Here is a 21,772-nt window from a genome sequence, read left to right as displayed (position 1 = left end):
TAAATTCTAATGCAAAAGGTATGTCCTGATAAAACATAGATATCTTGAGATCTTTTACATTCATTCGATTTTATTTGAATTTTTTAAATATTTGCATAACTTTTTGGTTTTCTATATTACTCAATACTTGTTCATGATTTCGTTAATTGTTTGATTGCTTGATGTTTATACTTTGTCTCACGAGTTTTTAGTGAAAAGATAAAAGAGTTCATTTGTGGTAAAAATCATCTAAAGTTTATATAAAGCATCATAAAAAATCACTAAATAAATTATATCATCTTTTGAGGTTGAAAATTATCCGAGATCTATGACCATCCAATCAGAAAGATGATATATGAAAGTTCTTGGTCTAGATCAAAATATTTTGATTTTTGTAATACATGATATTCAGATCCGACTTGGATCTATTATCAAATTTATTTTTCTTAAAGTTTATATATGTCTGATAAATCTAATTTTTAAAATATTAATTATGTTGTCATTGATCATTTTTCTAATTTATAAATATTTTTAACGTAACAAATTAATAAATTTTTGATAAATTTTTGATGTAATTTACGAGGAAGATTTTAGGGATTGAGTTTGGGAAGACATAATACAAAATTTGAAGTGAGATTGTGAAATCGTTCCCTCTTCTTATATAATAGATATATTTTTTTTTAAATGGAAAATAAAATATGTATTCAAAAGTATGGTTTGTCATTAGTAGGTGTTTGCATAGTATCTTTTTATCTACATCCAACGTTAAAGTTTAATGCCAGGATTGCTTTTACGCTTTCTCGCCGTAACAACTGTACACAATAGTGAAAGAATCATACTTTGGGGAATAATAAAGATTAGAGACAGATTAGAGAGTGTCTAAAGAACTAATTAACAATGTATGAGGAAGATTTGGAGAACTAATTATTTACATTATTTTCTTCAGATTCGTTCTCCATATCTTACTCATACATTGTTAATTAGTTCGTTAAACACTCTCAAATAGATTAGAGAGAGAGAGTCTCTAATCTCTATTATCGCCAAAGGTCGATTCATTCACTATAGTTTACTGTTGTTTTGGGGAGAAAGCGTAAAAGCAATCTGGCGTTAGAGTCGTTGGACATAGAATCTACTATTCAGAAAATGGCAAATCCTGCCACCAAATGAAACTTTAGTTTCGTGTTTTAAGACTTTGATCTTGTTTTATATTAAAACCATAATAATGTTTTGTGTTTTTGTTTTGTAGTGTCGACAGAAGACTATGGACTTTGTTGCACCATGTAAGGCCATCAAGAAAAATAATAAGACTTGTCCTATTAAGTTTTGTTACAATTGCTTATCAAACGGGTTCGTTATTTATTTTGTTTTGACAACAAGACGTATATATATATATATATATATATATACCTGAATATAATGAACATCAGTTGAATATAATGAATCAATCCAAAGAACTGAAATTAGAAATTAAATGATTTTTTTTAATTATATCAAAAAAACACTTAACGTTTAAATTTAAGGGATTAAATACATACGAATATAACCACAACCACCTTAATGCGTTTCCTCAGACACTAATTTGTTTTGTTCTGCATCTAAATTGCCCATCAATAAATGTCGTTAGTTTTGTACTTTTGCTACTCATTACAAGTAAAACGCTAATTAGAAATCAAATCATATATATATAAAAGTAAGGTTACACTCTCTACTTATTGGTGGAAAAATATTTAAAGCTTTAATTTTTTTTTTAAAAAAAAAAAAAAATGTTTATAACAATCATTTAATACAAAATTTAATTACACTATAAGTTATAATCAAATGGCAAAGAAAATGAAATGACTTAATCATATATCATTCAACAAATTTTATAAGCCTTATTGGTGGAAAATTATTTAAAATCATACATATAAAAGTAAGGTTTCACTCTCTTTATTGTTCCATTTTGTATTTATTTTTAAAATAGAATATTTATTTTTAACCAAAAAAGCACATTTAATCATATACATTAATTCATACTTTAAATTCACACTTTACTACTAAAATGAAACTGAAAATTATATAAATTTTCAAAGACTATTGGTTTTCTTTATTGAATTCCAATTAAACACACTATAAATTATAATTATAACTCCTCTAATTTAATTATTTTAAAAATGTAACTTACATCACTTCTTATCATATAAATAGCCATTCTCACATCCTTCTCTACCATATCTCATATCTTCATTATTCTCTTTGTTTTTTTTTAAAAACTCATTTAAAATATCATTGTAAGAGTTTGATTAATTATTTAGTTTAAACTTTTGTTTTCAATTTTATTTATTTTTGTTTTTATGTATTTCTTTATGTCTTCATTGTTTTTTTTATATTTTTAAATGTAATACACATGTATAATAATATTTAATGGTTATAAGAAAATCAAGTTAAAGAAACCATCTTCATTCTTTTACTTTGGATGTTTGTTTCTTTCTCACATATTCATGTATATTTAATTTATTTTCAAAAGTATGTAATTTTTTAACAAAATAAACTTTTTGTTATATAATTATCAAATCAATTTGTAAGAAATTCTTTTAAGAATAATGATCATATTCTTTTAAGAATAATGATTTTACAAAAAACTGAGAGTTTGGTAATTCTCTCAATATTATTCCTATTTTTATCATTAACAATATTATTGTTTTATCAAAAAATACTTATAAGTACTAAAGAAAATTACTATCAAAGCTTTGGTTGGATTAAACTAAAAAAGACTAAGTATTTGTTATGATACTCTCATACGGTCAAGAATCTTGACTCAAGATAATAAGTATTTATTACTGATATGTATTGATGTCAACAATGTAACCAAAGTACGATAGCATTTGTATTTGAGAGCTGCGACTTCTCACGTTACATGGCTTTTTCCTTTAACCTATCCAATATATAAATCTTCAAGTACTCAAGCTAAATTCTTTCTTTTGATGTTAAAATAATGAAAATATGACAAAAGTTTACTTGGATTGTAGAAGATAATAACCCACATCAAAGAACTGAAATTAGATTTTTATTATTCTTAAAAAGACACTTAACTTTTAACTATAAAGGGTTAAATCCGTAGAATTATAAACCACAACCACCTTAATGTGTCCTTACTAATTTCTTTTGTTCTCATCAATAAATGTCAACATATGAAAAAATCAAATGAAATTGTGAATGAGAGAGATACCAAGTTCGGAAAATGATCGAGAAGGAACTTAGTTAGAGATGTTAATGATGGGTAAACTCTTTAACTCATCATGTTTATTGATAATATAAACATGATGAGTAAACTCTTTTGAATGCACGTAGTTAGAGATGTTAATGATGGGTAACATGCTTTGATTTCGGGCCTGAGGGGATGTATGAGTTTCGGCACAGAACCTCTTTGATTATTTTTTAAAAAAATCTAGTGAGTACCCGGGACTTAGTTATAATTTCGGGTTTGGGTACCTGTTTCTATACAGTAAATAAAAATGGGCTTTAAATGGGACATTCTCATTTATAACATGTTTTATATGGGTTTTATCCTATTGGGTTCTGGGTACCCGCGGTTTTTTTTGTTATATTTTCTATTTTTTCATTTTTTTAATTTCTCTTTATTTTTATTTTTTTGTGTACTGATTAACATCATTATAAAGTTAATAAAGTCAGATGTAGTTGAGAAGAAAAAAAAATCAATTTTTGAACAAAGAAAAGTATATATCAATAAACATGATCAATTCATTTCATTTGAAATATTTTTTATTTTGGTAAAAAACGGTAAAAGCCGGAGTCAACACCGGTCAACGCCAGAGTTAGTTAACCGGTGTACCAGAATTTTATGTTTATGGTGTTGACTACGTGTTGACTACATAACGTTGTATAGTTGATGCATGCCATGCAATACATATAGTTCGTGTGGTTGAGTGTACAATATGATACTTGGCATGTGTGACTATTTATCTATAGATGGTTGGCTAAACATTCTTCCGAAAAAATAATACACATTCATCTGCATTTGCATCCTCCATTCACCTTATACACATCCTAAACATTCATCTAATTTAAACAAACATCATATCCTACACATTCACCCTACACAAACATCCACATTCTGTAATATCTTTAAACAAAGCATACATCCACGTCCACATCTAATTTAAACGCACCGAAATGCTTCAGAGTGAACTACTCTCCGAAGGGCCACCACACTATTTATCCCGAGTTTGAAATGCTTGAAATGCTTTCCGACTAATGTTAGGGGTTAAGTCGCCTGCATTTCTAACTACCAGATAAACCGACCCATTGACAGACTTCCCACACATCGAACCTACGTTAGTTCCTTCCAACCGTTCTCCTTTACCACCACGGCTGGGCATCCTACACATTTTTATCTCATATATACAAGCATACGTCACACACCATACCTATACATCTTTTACGAGCTGACATACTCTACACATCATCACACATGCACTCTACACATCATAACACATACATCTTATCAAGTTATCATCATTTATATCTTACAAGCATTCTTCACACCCACAAGCACTCCCTTTCTTTGACATTTAGTCTGCACTTTCTCAAAGGATATGAATGTGAGTGAGATCATATATAACTCCATTTTGGCCTTTTCGTTACACACTCCTTTTGAATTTGTGTTCATCATCAACATCTGCAAAACGAGATAAAATATAATCCATTACAATCGCTTCAGAGAATTATGTACAAATTAATTGAGCAAGTATCATTTAATTCAAAAAAAACAAATATATGTAATAATACTTGTAACTACATCATGTATAACGCCCATTTTTAATCCTTATTTAGAAAGAATTATTAAGACAAACAGAGCAATAACTGTTATTTTTTTTCCTATGTACTAATAAAACAATATAATTTTATAAGTTCTTTTAACATCTATGTAACTCTCTGGGGAAGAAACAGAGCATGAATAAAAATGAAAGTTCAAAGCGACAAATGAAATAAGTCATAGTTTGTTTTCTTTTTTAAGACAAAATTTCAAGAGTGATCTGAACCAAACAACAAACCATGCACGAGAGATTTACTAAAACATAGAGCCTAAGATTTCTTAGATTCTCGTTGTTGTTTAAACAAGTAAGACCATAAAAAATAGTTGTTACCTTAAAAAAGTAGGGGTGATGTCTCTTATGACTCTATTGCTAGCCGCTCTCGCTTGGGGGATGAGAAGTTCAGATATAAACTTGAGTTGTAGAAGTAGAGAACAACAGGTCAGAAGATTCTAAACAGAGATTTTTAAAGAAAGAAAAAAAAAACAGAGATTTTTAAAGAAAGAGAAAAACAGAGATTTTGAGAGTAAGAAGAACCTTTCGATGTCTGAATGAAGGAAGACGGAGGTGTTCTACTATAGTCTATTTATAGAGATTATTTCCAACGGTCAAATAAGTTACCGTTTGGGTGAATACAAAATTAATATTAAAAAAAAAAAGTTACCGTTTGGTAGTTACGTATCTTCATAATTAAAATTAATTCATAACGGTCAGATTTAGATATGTTTACCGTTGGGATGAATAATAATAAAAAAAGAAGATACTGTTTGGTAACGTTCAAATTTACTAGTTTCTACAACACTGATCTTACTGGTGATTACATAAAGTAACTAACCATGTAGAATCTTATGCGCATTATATATGCTTTGCATTGTTAAAGAGTATATTACCAAAGTAATTAAAGCTTAAGAGTCTGAACAAATTTTGTATATACAAGAAAACAGTTGATATATTCTTTGGAGTATATATATATATTTGTACACAGAAATATAATAGAAAATATTCACGAAAAATTTGTTCTCACTACTAAGAGACTCTTTTACAAAAGAATAATCTCACATCAAACCATTTCTGATTAAGCAAGTAATATAATCTACGAAACTCAAATCAATAACCATCTCTTTTCGACTTTACCACTATATTTCAAGTTGTGGGTTAGTAATGTCATATTTTTTTGAATCAAACGCATAGGCCACGCAAGCAACGAAACATATTCATATTAGCCTCAAACAAAGACTATACATAAAACCAACAAAATCAAAGTTAGAACTTCAAAAGCATAAACCGCTCAAGCAACATAACCAAGTTATAGGATTTTTAGACCCACACAAATACACAAAGTCAAGTAAGTAAAAATCATGCGACAACTAAAAAATTCAAGCCATCATATCGCTTCATAGGATAACCCACAGAACATTAAATATTGGGCTTCACCACTTAAGCTGCGAAATATATCTTTTTTTTTTTCTTTCTGAAAGACATGGGAACACCATAAATTTTTAGACCATGAGAATTTGTCATACTATATCCGCAATACGTTTTCAGAAAATCTCAAGTACGAAAACATAGACCCACTAGGACTTTGTTGATATGAAGATTCACCACCAACGATTTTAATCTACGAAAGTGTTTTAAGTTAAGTGATTAAAAAGAGTTTCATTATATGAACAATGCGCAAACCTATGATGACGTAGTATGTTTCCCTCTACATAAGCAAAACACTTTTGTTAAAACTTCACCAAACAACAAAGCTTTTCAACCCCAGCTCTTGAAACTCTTATTGATCTGAGGAAAAAAAGGAAAAGAAAGATGACTAAAACAATGAGAATATCGAATGAATCTTGTGATTCTCGATCTCATTAGAAATATATCTTAAGGAAAATAATATACTGACCGAGAGATTAGGAATGTATTTTAATCGAACTTATCCAATTGAACCTAAACCGATTCAAATCGAACCACAATTGATGTAAAACCCGCTTGGTAAAAAAAAATTCCAACTCTAGTGGTTTAGTATGGTTTTATATCGAACCAATATGTTTAAGGTGTAAAATAAAGGGGGATTTGCACAACTAACCTTTTTATGATACCATTTTCTACAAGTACATTCTCTAGGTGTCCATTTTCAAAAATACCCTTTTCAATATACAAAATGACTAAATTACCCTCCTTTATGATAACCATGATGACGAAAATAATATTTTTTCTAACAAAAAGAATATTTCTTCCAGTAAAAAGAATGTTCCTTCCAACAAAAAGAATATTCCTTCCGAAAATTTTCCCGCCAAAAATTTCCGACAAACATTTTTCCGCCAAAAATTTCCGACAAACATTTTTCCGCAAAAAAAATTCCGATAAAAATTTTCCCGCCAAAAAAAAATTTCCGCCAAAATTTTTCCGCAATTCCTTAAAAAATCTTTTAAAAAACCTTGTAAATAATTATAAATCCCTTAAAAAATCCTTTAAAAACCCTTGTAAATCTTTTAAAAGTCATCCAAAACCTTTCAAAACTTGAGTAAACCTTTTAAAACCATTGTAAATCATTTTATAACATTTATAAACACTTGTAAATCCCTTTAAACCCCTTATAACCGTGATAAATCATTTAATAAAAACTTTTGTAAACTTCTAAAACCCTTTAAACCCCTTGTAAATCCTTAAAAACCATCTTAAAGAACTTGTAATACCATTAAAAACTTTTGTAAACCCTTCAAAAACCTTTGTAAACTTCTAAAATCCTTTAAAACCCCTTGTAAATCCTTTAGAAACACTTGTAAATCCTTTTAAAAACACTTGTATTGTAAATCCTTTTTAAAAACCTTTAAAACTCCTTGTAAATTTTTAAAATCTTTTTAAAATCTTTGTAAATCCTATTAAAACTGTTATAAACTTAAAAACTTTTAAAATCCATTTTAAAATCATTTAAAAACCATTCAAAAACCTTTGTAAGCTTCTAAAACCCTTTAAAACTATTATAAATCTTTTAAAAACCATTTAAAAACTCTTGTAAATCCCTTTAAAACCTCTTGTAAACCCTTTAAAAGACCCTTTAAAAAATCTTGTAAACCCTTTAAAAAAATTTGGCGGGAAAATTTTTTAAAAATATTTTTTTTTTTGCGGGAATTTTTTTTGGCGGGAAAAGTTTCTCGGAAAATTTTTTGGAAATTTTTTTGGCGGGAAAATTTAACCGGAAAAGTTTTTGGAGGGAAAATTTTGGGAGAAAATTTTTGGAAGGAATATTCATTCCCTTAGGAATGGGAAAGAATATTCTTTTAACTAGGGGTAAAATGACCATTAAAATTTAAAAGAGGGCAAAAATGAAAATGACAAAAAAGGTTATTGGTATCAATTTCTCTAAAATAAAAGTGTAAATTTAATTTTTTTTTTTTTTTTTTTGCTATGTTTATCTTACATAGCCGTAAACATTCCTTCACGAAGATAGCCGTGCCCAATGCACGAAAACCAATTCTCATTTGTCAACAAAAAAAACTTGAGTATCTAGAAAATTGCACATGAATTATGAGTTACTTTGACTTTGAGCTGGATTTAAATCTCTCCATTCATTGTTTTCATTTTTACAAACATACAGAAAAAATTCTGGTTTGATGACCCAAATAAGAGGAAGAACTATAGAATTAGTCTTTGGTATAAGTATAGAAGAAATACTCTAGAAGAATCATTTCAGGCAAGACCAGGACTAATTCCAGAAGATCAATGGAAAGAATTTATGGAAATGCAGTTCACAGATAAGGCTAAGCTAAAACCTATAAAACATAATGCTATATATGTTTATAGTTTGTATGTATATCACATATAAATAATTGTATACTGCTATGTATTACTATTATACTTATAGAAAATGAGAGAGTGTAATATTAATAGTCGAACCAATCATAAAATGCCACATGCACTTGGAAAAAAGAGTTTAGCAAGAAAGGCTAATAAAATGGTATGTTTAGTTATATATATATATATACACTGCATTAATTAGTACTTAAGGTTCTATCAATCCTGTAAAACTGTTGCAATGATACATTTTTTAGGAAGAGGAGACAGGCATAGAACCAAATCGAGCTGAACTTTTTATTGCATCACGGACTAGGTCAGATGGAAGTCTAGTATGCAACGAAGCAAGAACCAATGTGGTAAAAATTATTTCTGTTTTATAGCTTCTATTGATATGTGTTCAACTTTCTCGGTATTTTCTACTTGTGTAAATTCAGTTTAAGAACCTTGTCAGCTTTATAATTGATGGTTCTCTGTTTCAAGTCTTCTTGCTCACTTTTTTCCACATTGAATTAGTTTATATCACGTATTTCTTGTTTCTTTGGAGTATTGTGCTTTGAATAGTTTGTAAATCCTTTACATTGTTTTTGAAGGATAAGCTTTCCCAAGTAATGGCTCAAAATATTCAAGATGAAACCTCCATGAAGAGTACTGATTCTAGACCATATGATGCATATGAACAAGTGTTTGGTTCTGAGCACTTAGGACGGGTTCGATGTGGTGGACGTGGGGTGCACCGTCCAAGTATCTTTCAAATCAAGAATCCATGACGTCTAATGCTGAACTTTTAGCACTACAAGAAAACACGTCGATTCCCTTCGAAAATTCCTACAAATATATTGGTAGAAAAAATTTCTTTCGGAAAAACTTCGCATTTATGACGAAAACGGCAAGTGGTAGGAAAAAAAAAAGGAAATTTAACTACAAGTAAATGTGTCAGAAAGTGAAGAAGGACAATTAAGCTGATACACTCATGTATTTTTTTTTTCTACCTGTGATCAGCTCTCACATTCTCTTTTGTACTCTCCATTTACGTCTTACAATCTTCACGAGAGAAGCTGGCGAGGTAAATGGCGTTCCTGTTCACTTCACTTGTATATCTCTCTTTCTTAAACCTAATACTTGAAAATTTTGTTGTAGGTTTGTAAGAGAGACGGTAGTATAGAGCAGCAACACAAATGTTGGAGAATTTGGCAAGGTGGAGTGAGTCATAGTGAAAGTTTCCTCGGACGGTTTCCTGACTTGCGCTCACCTACTTATCCGGAGGATCCGAGTTTGACTCTGACAGTCCCTGAAGATGACGATGATGAAACCCCGGAGTAATGAGAACATTTATATGATTTTGGTTGTTTTTATTATTTGGATGTTTACCACTTGGTTTGTATCAACAATTGGAATGTTTTTATATAGAAGTTTTTGTTATTTTCTTCGTCTTAAATATTTATTTTCTCAATTTAAAAAATTAATAATCGATTTTAGTAATAATGAAATAAATCGCTGCATGAATATTATTTAGTATTTCCTACCACAAATGTTTGAAGGAATATCGAAGGAAAGGTGAAGGAATTATTGTAGGAAAGTAGAAGGAATAATTTCGTAGAAAAAAATCTTTGTAGGAAAAGTAAGAGAAATAGTTTCGTAGGAAATTTGAAGGAAAGCCTTTCCTACGCATAATTGGAAGGAAATCGGTCAAAAATACCCTTCGCTTTTCCTACTAATAAACTTACGAGTTTTCCTTCGGCGCATTTTTGGTAGAAAATTTTTCTACCAATATCTTATCATTTTCGATTTCCTACGGGCGATTTCCTATCATTTTTTTTGTAGGAATATCGTAAGAAACAGTTGTTTCCTACCATTTTTTGACGTTAGTGGCCGTAGGAAATCAGCGTTTTTCTTGTAGTGTAGATATAAAGACCCGTATGAAAGGACTTGAAGATAAGCTAGATATTGTGGAAAATGCTCTTTTTGCTCTTGCAAAATAAAAAAACAATCATCTGGTACCAACAGTGACCAGGTAACAAAAGTATAACTAGCTTTGCGTAACATTTCAACTTTGTAATTTATCTATAATTTCAGGAAAGTGGCATTTCAAAGAATGAAACTTGAATTGAAGAAGGAACTAATGTGATTTGGATTCAGCTTGAAACTGGTACGTTGCATCTTTGTTCATTGTATAGTTGTATAGTTCTATTTCTTTTAAGAACCTCGGACTGGTTTAGAACAAACTAGTGTTACTTTTTAAGACCGAGTTGTAGTTACGTAATGAAAAGGTAGTGTTGTTATAGTCTTGAAGGCTAAACTGTAGTTATGGAATGAAAAAGTAGTATATAATATAGAAAACTGAGTGTATTGATTGCTTACTACTGTGTTTATTGATTACATAGAATAACTGAGACTACTTTGTTTTTATTTCAGTTCAGATATGCTTAAGAAGAGGTGCCTAGGAGATCTACATAGAAATTGGATGAGAAAAACTGTGACTACTGTGTTTTTATTTCAGTTTAAATATGCTTCTGAAGAAGTGCTTAGGAGATCTACATAGAAGCTGAGACTACTATGATTTTTTATATCAAACAGTATTTTTGTATATTCTCTTTTACTTTCTAAACATATTATATTGTTGTATTTTAATATTTGAGTTTTGAATGAATTAATTGTCTTTTTTCCAATTACAATTTTAATTTTATTTAATTAAAAATATATACTGTATCACGTCGGCTCTAAAGTGACGTAAATGTAAAGTGTTTTAAGTCTTTTATTTGACTAACGCTAAAACAAGAAGAAGAATGACGTTTAGATTTCTAACGTTAGGTTAACGTCTGTTCTTCAAGTGAAGCAAAAAAAATTTACGTTATCCCTTGTTACGTCACTTACAAAAGTGACATTATATTGTTAGTGTCACTTTAATACTGACGCTATGGCATTTTGAAACTGACTTTAAAACCCTTGTTTTTTTTTGTAGTGCCTGATATATATAGTTCCACATGAATGAACATATTAGCTAGTATTAATCAGTTGTTCAATACCATCGCATAATGTAACTTGCTGAACAAGAAAGAGATTGTATGTCTATACCGTATTTGCTAGGGTTTTGCATCATGTCCATCATAGGGTCATAGACATTTGAGTAAATTAAGGATCTTGCTTCCATTATTAGATGCTTCGATCTGAGTCTCGGTTCTCTTGCTCCAGGCAAAATCTTAAACCGTTTCGGAACTTAGCAGTCATTTGATTTGGTAAACAACCCATTGGTGGTAAACCTCCGACCAAAAAATATCGGCAACCTAAACTGTAAAGATTTTAGCAAGGAAGGTTTAAAAAAACCCTAAAGCTATATGAACTAAACCCTAAAAACATTAATGCATTACCCGCACGAAATTGTCAAGCTTCTTAATTAAGCACAAAATCTTGGTAACCAGAAATGTTAGGAAACTCAAGACGCCTTGAAGGAATATCATAATAATTCAAGATAAAATCGTTAGGACCAGCACTTATAATCACCAAAGCATTGTTTACGATCTCCATAGCTTTCTTGTCTCCCACGATACTTTTATTAGACTACTTAATATATATACATTATATAGAAAATAATGTTATACTAAGTTTCCTTTCGCTTATGTCTAACTATACTTGTATATAAACAATCTTGTACACATTAGTTCAAGGTTAATGAGAAATATACACTTTACTTCAATACTCTTAATATGGTATCAGAGCAAACATGCTTTTCTCATTCATCTTCTTCCGCAATTCATCTTCTTCGTTAGAGATTTGAGCTTCGATCTTCAGCGATGAGCTTCTCTTTCTCTTCTTCGGCTATTCAATTCGTTTCTCTTCTATTCATTCTTTTTCACTTCTTCTCTTTCGCCGTTTTTTGTTCGCTTTTCTTGATTTTCGCCTAAATCTTCAGATCGGTCTGTTGGATCTTCGATTACTTTGTTTAATCCTCATCCCAACCAATTCTGAGCTTCACAATGGCGTCAATTGCTTCGAATCCTACAAGTTCTACAAATCCTGAATCGAATCGTCAGTCTTCGGATCAGTACGAGAATCCTTATTTTCTTCATTCATCGGATCATGCTGGGATGATTCTTGTTTCCGATCGCCTTAGTTCTGGATCAGACTTTCATACATGGCGTCGATCTATGCGTATGGCTCTCAACGTACGGAACAAGCTTGGTTTTATCGATGGAAGTATTCCAAAGCCTCCAGATGATCATCGCGATGCTGGTTCATGGTCACGCTGTAATGACATGGTATCTACTTGGCTTATGAACTCTGTTTCTAAGAAAATAGGTCAGAGTTTATTGTTTGTATCTACTGCTGAAGGAATTTGGAAGAGTTTGATGTCACGTTTTAAACAAGATGACGCACCTAGATTTTTCCAAATTGAACAGCGTTTGAATTCTATACAACAAGGTTCTATGGATATTACAGCGTATTATACTGAATTGGTTACTCTCTGGGAAGAGTACAAAAACTTTGTTGAGTTGCCTTTATGCACTTGTGGTAGATGTGAGTGCAATGCTGCAGATCTTTGGGAGAAACTTCAGCAGCGAGGGCGAGTAACCAAATTCTTGATGGGTTTAAATGAGTCTTTTGAGCAGACAAGAAGGCATATCTTGATGCTTAAGCCAATTCCCTCAATTGAAGATGTGTTTAACATGGTGGCACAAGATGAAAGACAGAAGACTATTGCTCCTTTATCCAAGTTAGAAAATGTTGCTTTTCAGAGCTCTGGTCCTGTTGATACAAGCTACTTCAGTGGCAATACTGAGAATCAGGATAATGGCTATTATTCTGGACCTAATGAGAACACTGCTTATGCTGTTTACAGGCCAAGTCAACGACCTTATTGTACACATTGTGGTCGATCTAGTCACACTATACAAAAGTGTTATAAGCTGAATGGTTATCCACCGGGTCATAAATTTTCTCAACAGAATCAAAGGCCTTCTTCTCAAGGTGTTCAAAACCAACAGTTTTATCAATCTCGGGGTCCGACTTCACAGCCAACACGACCTCAGTATCAGTCACAGAACCAGCTCCAATATGCTCAACCAAGAGCAATAGCTAATGCTGTTACAGGATCTATTCCATATATGCCACCACCTGCTTTAACAGCTACAAATCTTGATCTGACTCAGTTCACTAATGATCAAGTTCAGACTTTGATTCAACAACTAAACACTCATCTCAGGATTCCAGAGCAGCCGTCTCCTTATTATACTCCTACAGCTACTATTACAGAACATGGAGCCATGGCTGCAACTTCTTCTGCTGGTATTGTTTCAATTGATTTCCCTTCTTCTAGTTTGCGATTTGAAAATCACACCTTCAATTTTCAACATCACTGCTTATCCTCTCTTTATTCTTTTCTTCCCACTGGTAGTTGGATAATTGACACTGGTGCTACTAGTCATGTGTGTTCTGACTTAGCTTTGTTTAGTGAAACTTTTCCTGTCACAGGTGTAACAGTCTCACTCCCAAATGGCATTAGAGTCCCCATTAGTCACACAGGCACAGTGCATATTTCATCCACATTAGTGTTGCATAATGTTCTCTATGTTGCTAATTTTAAGTTCAATTTGCTTAGTGTCAGTTCCTTATTGCATTATGCTAAATGTTCTGCACATTTCTATACTGATTCATGTTTCATTCAGGACCATACTCGGGACTTGATGATTGCTAGAGGCACTCAAGTTCATGGTTTATACATACTGGATGCTCACAATAACACCTCTCATGCTTCATCATTTTGTGGATCCTTGCTAGTTGATGGACATCTGTGGCATCAACGCCTAGGACATCCATCTTCTGCCAAGTTACAACATCTTTCTGGTACAATACCTATGTCTAAATCATCTATAGATCATTGTGAAATATGTCCATTAGCTAAACAAAAGAAATTACCATTTGTTTCTCATAACAATCTCTCTGCTTTACCTTTTGATCTCATTCATTTAGACATTTGGGGTCCTTTTTCAGTAGAATCTATAGAAGGTTATAAGTACTTCCTTACTATTGTTGATGATTGTACAAGAGTAACATGGATCTATATGCTTAGAAATAAAAGTGATGTCAGTTCTGTTTTTCCTGCTTTTGTTCAACATATTAAAACTCAATTCAATACTGTTATTAAAGCAATTCGTAGTGACAATGCACCAGAACTTGCTTTCACTAAGTTTCTTAACGAACATGGCATTTTCCATTATTTCTCATGTGCATATACACCACAACAGAATTCTGTTGTGGAACGCAAGCATCAACACTTGCTTAATGTTGCTCGTGCTTTACTCTTTCAATCTAATCTACCTTTGGTTTATTGGAGTGATTTTATACATACTGATGTCTTCTTAATCAATCGCACACCTTCTTTAGTTCTAGATAAGATTAGTCCATATGAAAAGTTATTCAAAAAGAAACCGGATTATAGTTTCTTGAAATCTTTTGGTTGTTTGTGCTATGTTTCAACACTTGTTAAGGATAGAACAAAATTTACACCTAGGGCTGAACCATGTGTGTTTCTTGGATATCCCCCTGGTTACAAAGGTTATAAAATTCTAAATCTAGATACAAATGCTATTTCAATTTCTCGGAATATTGTCTTTCATGAACAGATTTTTCCATTTAAAAATGCATTGCCAACTGTTTCTGATAATGATTTGTTTCATAAAACAATATTACCTGTTTCTGTGCCTATTGATCTTGATATTGTTGATTCATGTTTACCAATTCCTTTCATACCTGCATCTGTACAACCTTCTCATGCATCATCTGCATCACACTCTAGTGCTACATCAATACCACCAGAGACTGTTCCAGTTGTTACAGGACAGGTAGCACTACCCAAAGATAGGCCAAAACGACATGCCAAGGTACCTAGTTACTTATCTGATTATCATTGTAACCTCATTCAACATTCTTTTCATCCTTCTATTCCTTCTTCTTCTTCTTTTTCTACTTCTTTGCCCTATCCTATTGAATCTGTTCTTACCTACAATAAACTTCACCCTCCCTATCAGTCCTTTGTCCTCTCTTGTTCAATTGAAACAGAACCTCAGAACTTCAACCAAGCTATGGCTCATCCACATTTTCCAAAGGCGATGGATTTGGAGATATCTGCTCTTGAATCAACAGGGACATGGACAGTTGAATCTTTACCTCCTGGTAAGACTGCTATAGGCTGTAAATGGGTTTACACAATCAAGTATAATCCGGATGGTTCGATAGAACGTTATAAAGCTAGGTTGGTAGCTAAAGGATATACTCAGATGGAAGGAATAGATTACATAGAGACCTTTTCTCCTGTAGTGAAGTTAGCTAGTGTGAAGACTGTTTTAGCATTAGCATCTATACAAGGCTGGTCTCTTACACAGATGGATGTTACAAATGCATTTCTACATGGCACACTAGATGAGGAGATTTACATGAGTTTACCACAGGGTTATACTCCTACAAATGGTGTTTTACCTCCCAATCCTGTTTGTAAACTTCATAAGAGTCTCTATGGACTGAAGCAAGCTTCTCGTCAATGGTATCATTGTTTTTCAACAGTGATCTTGACTGCTGGTTTCATTCAATCCCCAGTCGATAATACTTTCTTTGTCAAAGTATCAGGTTCTGCATTTATTGCTTTACTTGTATACGTTGATGACATTATGATTGCTTCTAACAATGATTTTGAGCTCCAAGCCCTGAAGAAGGTTTTACATGGTGCTTTCAAGATCAAAGATATGGGTCCTCCAAAATACTTTCTTGGACTTGAGATTGCAAGGAATTCAAATGGGATATCTATTTGCCAGAGAAAATATGCATTGGATATACTTGAAGCAACTGGGATGCTAGCCTGTAAACCAAGCTCAGTACCAATGGATCCAATTGTCCATCTTAGCAAGGATACATGTGAACTTTTAGACAACCCCTCTTCATATCGAGAACTCATTGGTCGGCTTCTCTATCTCACCATTACCAGGCCAGATATTACCTTTGCGGTGAACAATCTGAGCCAGTTCTTATCTTGTCCTACTGATAAGCATATGGAAGCTGCTCACCGTGTTTTGAGTTACTTGAAGAGTAATCCTGGTCAGGGTTTATTCTATGCTGCTGATTCAGAATTATGCCTCAACGGATTTGCTGATGCTAGTTATGGAACTTGTCCTGATACAAGAAGATTTGTAACTGGTTTTTGTGTCTACTTGGGCAAATCTTTGATTAACTGGAAGTCAAAGAAGCAGCAAACAGTAAGTCGCAGCAGTACTGAAGCGGAGTATCGTGGAATGGCTCTTGCTACTTGTGAACTTTTATGGATGGCTCAGTTACTTAAGGACCTGAAGATCACAGTTCAGAAAACAGCCAAGCTATTCTGTGATAACAAATCTGCCATTCACATTGCGACGAATCCAGTATTTCACGAGAGGACCAAGCATATAGAGATTGATTGTCACACCGTAAGAGATCAAGTCAAGAATGGTTTCATGAAGCTGTTCCATGTTACAAGCTCCAATCAACATGCTGACATATTGACGAAAGCTCTTCATCCGGGTCCTCATCATTCTATACTTAGTCATATGTCCATTTCAAGTCTCTACTCACCTACTCCTATTTTGGTTCCAGAGACTTGAGGGGGGTGTATTAGACTACTTAATATATATACATTATATAGAAAATAATGTTAGACTAAGTTTCCTTTCGCTTATGTCTAACTATACTTGTATATAAACAATCTTGTACACATTAGTTCAAGGTTAATGAGAAATATACACTTTACTTCAATACTCTTAATATATGTATATATATTAAGTAGTCTAATAACTTTTAAGACGAGCAATGTAATTCTTGAACATCTTTGGTTGTTCCGAGACGGGGATCGCTTTAGTAGAGAGACTGGTACGGTCATCGTAACCCGCACCAGCTGATATGCGAAACAGACTCCGGTTACAATATCTTGGTCGGAGAGATTCGGTTGTAAGAAAGAAGATGTTTAGCTTTGAAGATTGTTTGTGAGTGGTAGTTGTTGTTGCCTGTATCAACTGTTTGAATCGCCGAAGATTAGTATTAGCGGGAAATAGCGGTTTCTCTGTCGCGTTTGTGGCTGCGTTGCAGGACATTGATGGTTTTGCTTTTGTAAGTCGACATTGTTGTTGTTGTTGTTGTTTTTTTTGGTTGATTTTTGTTGTTTCTTGTGTTTTGATGAATTTATAAGGTTTGATGGTCAACACTTTTCTTGTTGGATCGACCTTGCTGGATTTCAAGTTTGTTTGTTTGTTTGTTTTTTCATTTTGCTTAAAAATAAAAACAAAAGTCAGGAGATTTGAGTTTAATAGTCTAAATAAAGATATCAAATGACTGACAAACAAAACAATATGGTCAAAAGAAAATATATAGCGGTTTTAAAAATTTATTAGGTGAAAAAATTAAACTTGACTTGACTCCTAAATTTCAAACTCTAAACTCTAATTATGAAATTACGACTCTAATTGACTTGACTCTAAACAAACTTGCCTAAGTTAATCACTAAACTTAACTCTAATTACGTTCTTGTATTTGCTAACCAGTTTTAGTGTATAATAAGTTTAGTTGTTTGTAACATAGTTATAGGGGTAGTAGACTTTCTAGTATATATCACTTTTGATATTCAATATCACCAAAGTGTATAATATCACTTCGGTTCAATATTGAATATTGAATCAATATTCAATACATATTCAATATTGAACTAAAGTGTACAATATCACCAAACCGTTTAGTTTGGTTCCATATCACTTTGATATTCAATATCACCAAAGTGACTGGCCAGCAAACTTAATTCATACTCCTAATCGGTAATATTTGCGAAAATATATTATTAGAAAAGAGAAGAAGAACAAAATTCATTCATTCTTGTCCGCTTAATTCTTTCCTTTCAATCTTAAAACAAAATTGACATTTGAACCAAAATTTAAAAATGGAAATTACGTATTGCATGCGCTTTTATAAAATGATTCCACCAGTTAGAAATTATAAATGAACTCAATTAAATAAAATTAATTTTTAATTAATTATGTTTTCTCTTTGTGGTATAAATTTTCTTCTACAAATTCGACTACCAAACGTCATTAATTTATGTTATTTCTCTATGCATGCACTTTATTATACTTAAATTAATTAATATGTAACACGTATGGAAATATCTGTCGTTAACCATTTTAAACTTCAAAACTATTATATTGATTGCTTTTTTATTCATGCACGTATATAAGTCTTCCCATATATATTACATTATTTTGATAAACCGTTGGTTCTTCTCACGAACTAATCTATCATATGATAGTCATCATGCTATATACAGTATTTACTTACACATATATTCGGAGAGTTAGATAGTAGCCAAATTAAAGTGGAATCAAAACTCCCAATTAATTTTACTTGTAATCTAAAAGAGTTAAAAAAATGAGAACTAAAATTATATTACAAAGTTCATTGAACATGTTGTTTCAAAAAAAAAAAAAGAAGATATCCTCTTTACGACATTTACAGTGTTGTTGTTTAGGGCAGTGTAGGCTGTGCAGTGCAGCTAACTCTCTTAATTATTCTTGGACCTATTTACCTAACTATACTAGAATCAAGAAACTATGGAACTAAATGGCCAGTTGCAATGTTGAAAACGTTTGTTTCCTTAAAACACCATGGTTTTGACAGAGACATATTTCTCTTCCTACAATGAAATCTAAGTGAACTCGAGCTATAAATTCAGATGAATTGAAGCAAATTACATATCTCATATCATAATTATTACTTGACTTCTCCAGTTTTCTCACTCAAAATTACTCAAGCATTTTTCTATTCTCTTTAATTATTACTAATGGCGCTGCATAACACAAGTTTATCAGCTTTTTACCTACTTATTTTATCTTTCTTCACTCTAGTAACAATTTCTTTCACGATGAATGGAAACGACGAACTCCAAACGGCTAGGGATGGCTTTCCCTTGTGGATGAATAATGTTGACAAGAAAATCATAGGAGCTACTCCCAAGGTAACTGTTTCAAAGACCCTAATATATTTGTGTTATATGATTTTGATATATAATGAAATCCACAAAAAAAAAAATTTGTTTAGTTACCCATAAACCAGAACGATTTATATATCCAAACATACATCAAATTATTTTGGTTTTATTTTAAACATTTATTCTTAGTTAAAAGATTGGTATAATTTCACTTAAACACTACTTAATTGTGATTGCAAAATTTGACAGTTCAACATCACCAGTTTTTTAATTCCAGGAATTTTCCACTCAAAGGTTTATTAAATAATACATTTAAATAATTACGATTGCTGAACTTTTTTTTTTTGGAATTGAAGTGCTTAAATACATTTTGGAGTTACTTAGACAACTTATTTGCCAAGTAAGGCTATATCTTCTCAAATAGGACAAAACATAAAAACAAAAAAGAAACTCAAAGAACTTCTAAATTAGTGTAAGTGTATGAATCAAGTCACATAGTTGATGTACATAAGCATTGGGGTTGATGTATGCACATTACGCTTTTTATGCATTTTTTATTTTCGTTAAAGGCTACTATATCTAAAAAATAGTAGATTTTCTAACTCTAAAATAAAATAATTGTGACAAGCTAAACAAAACTTCTAATACTGCCCAAATATTATTCAGTTTCTTATGTTTTTTTCTTTATAATAACATATCTACAGGTTCTAAAGATGAACGCCGACATAGTAGTTGCTAAAGACGGGACCGGAAATTATACGACGTTAAAAGAAGCGGTCGATGCCGTACCTGACAACAACAAGAAAAGATTTATCATTTATTTGAAAAGAGGAGTTTACAAGGAAACAATTGAAATTGGGGAAATGAAGACAAATTTAATGCTCATAGGCGATGGTAGAGACATATCCCTTCTTACTGGCAGTTTAAACTTCAAGGATGGATACACCATCTTGAAATCTGCCACGCTTGGTAAAAACATATTTTTTATTTTATTAGTAGAATATTATGTTTTTTTCTATATATATCATGGTCAAATAAAAATTATTAATATAAATTTCAGCGACTTGCGCTAACGGATTTATAGCGCTAGACCTTTGGTTCCAAAACACGGCTGGACCGACTAAGAATCAGGCGGTTGCTCTCCGCGTGAATGCCGATCTTTCAGTCATATATCGGTGTCGAATAGATGGCTACCAAGACACACTTTTTGCTGAGCAACACCGACAATTCTATCGTGATTGTTACATCACAGGTACTATAGATTTTATCTTTGGAGATGCTGCAGCAGTGTTCCAAAATTGTGAGATTGTGGCGCGAAAGCCTTTGAGCGGACAGAGTAACGTTCTGACGGCTCAGGGACGCATTAAGCCGACAAGAAACTCTGGCTTCTCGCTTCAAAGGTGTAATATAACAGCGAGTTTGGATCTATCCCCGGTCAAAGGAACAGTAAAATCATTCTTAGGACGTCCATGGAAGAATTTCTCCAGAGTGGTAATAATGCAGTCTTTCATAGGCGATTTTATTGATCCGGCTGGGTGGACTCCTATGGACCACGATGTTGGACGTTTATCGACGTTATTCTATGGTGAATACGAGAATAAGGGTCTTGGAGCAGACACTAGAAGAAGGGTTAAATGGCAAGGATACAAATTGATTACTGATCCGAAGGAGGCATTGGAATTCACAGTGACTAGTCTTATTAACGGTGAGTTGTGGCTCAATTCTACCGGTGTGCCTTACGAGGAAGGACTATAAATACTTATGTTATGTTATGTTAGTAAATAAATGTAAATAATTTGTGTGATAAAAACTGGTAAAAATATAAATACTGTATTGTATATTATGTTATTCGCCAACCTAAAAATGAGAGTTTATACATGAAAGAAATATATACAGTGTACTTTTAGATACTAGCATATCAAAACTACCAAAAGAAAGGAAAATATTTAATGCCTTTTCTATAACAGCATCAAGTTGATTGTGGAGAGATGTCGTCATCATACAAATTATGTAGAAAAATGAACAAATATCCATTACAATTATTACATAGCATTTAGTCCTTAATCCCACTTTTGCTAGAACATCAACAGAGTTAATACTATTGTATAATCTAGTTAATTAAATTTTTAAGAGTTTCACATGTATTAAAAAATTTCTGATATAACAACAACTTTATTTTGTAAATGTTAGATATCTAAGTGTT

General features: G+C 32.1%; 1 protein-coding gene, 1 long non-coding RNA gene and 1 pseudogene across 2 annotated transcripts; 1 reads left to right on the top strand and 2 right to left on the bottom strand.

Annotated features, from left to right (window-relative positions):
• Positions 1-3,957: 3,957 nt before the first annotated feature.
• LOC111831010 lies at positions 3,958-5,330 on the bottom strand. Its single transcript, XR_002834298.1, has 2 exons — positions 5,127-5,330; positions 3,958-4,657 (listed from the first exon to the last, which is right to left on the bottom strand). It is a non-coding gene; the product is annotated as an uncharacterized LOC111831010 (long non-coding RNA).
• A 6,260-nt stretch (positions 5,331-11,590) lies between these two features.
• LOC111830937 lies at positions 11,591-17,837 on the bottom strand (annotated as a pseudogene).
• A 1,532-nt stretch (positions 17,838-19,369) lies between these two features.
• LOC17888284 (probable pectinesterase 56) lies at positions 19,370-21,433 on the top strand. The gene is made up of 3 exons (XM_006295745.2): positions 19,370-19,596; positions 20,274-20,538; positions 20,630-21,433. The coding sequence occupies exons 1-3, from the start codon at positions 19,423-19,425 to the stop codon at positions 21,322-21,324; spliced, it is 1,134 nt and encodes a 377-aa protein (XP_006295807.2). The 5' UTR covers positions 19,370-19,422; the 3' UTR covers positions 21,325-21,433.
• Positions 21,434-21,772: the final 339 nt, after the last annotated feature.

This window comes from Capsella rubella, unplaced genomic scaffold (assembly GCF_000375325.1).
Source record: "Capsella rubella cultivar Monte Gargano unplaced genomic scaffold, Caprub1_0 scaffold_4, whole genome shotgun sequence".
NCBI classification, from domain to species: domain Eukaryota; kingdom Viridiplantae; phylum Streptophyta; class Magnoliopsida; order Brassicales; family Brassicaceae; genus Capsella; species Capsella rubella.
The sequence above is the reverse complement of the archived record's forward strand: the minus strand, read 5'-3'. Positions and strand labels throughout refer to the sequence as shown.

Excerpts from the sequence above, each read along its gene's own strand:
- LOC17888284 (XM_006295745.2), top strand. The coding sequence starts at position 19,423 with ATGGCGCTGCATAACACAAGTTTATCAGCTTTTTACCTACTTATTTTA. Across the intron at positions 19,597-20,273 it reads TCATAGGAGCTACTCCCAAG|GTTCTAAAGATGAACGCCGA; the intron begins GTAACTGTTTCA and ends ACATATCTACAG. Across the intron at positions 20,539-20,629 it reads CTTGAAATCTGCCACGCTTG|CGACTTGCGCTAACGGATTT; the intron begins GTAAAAACATAT and ends TATAAATTTCAG.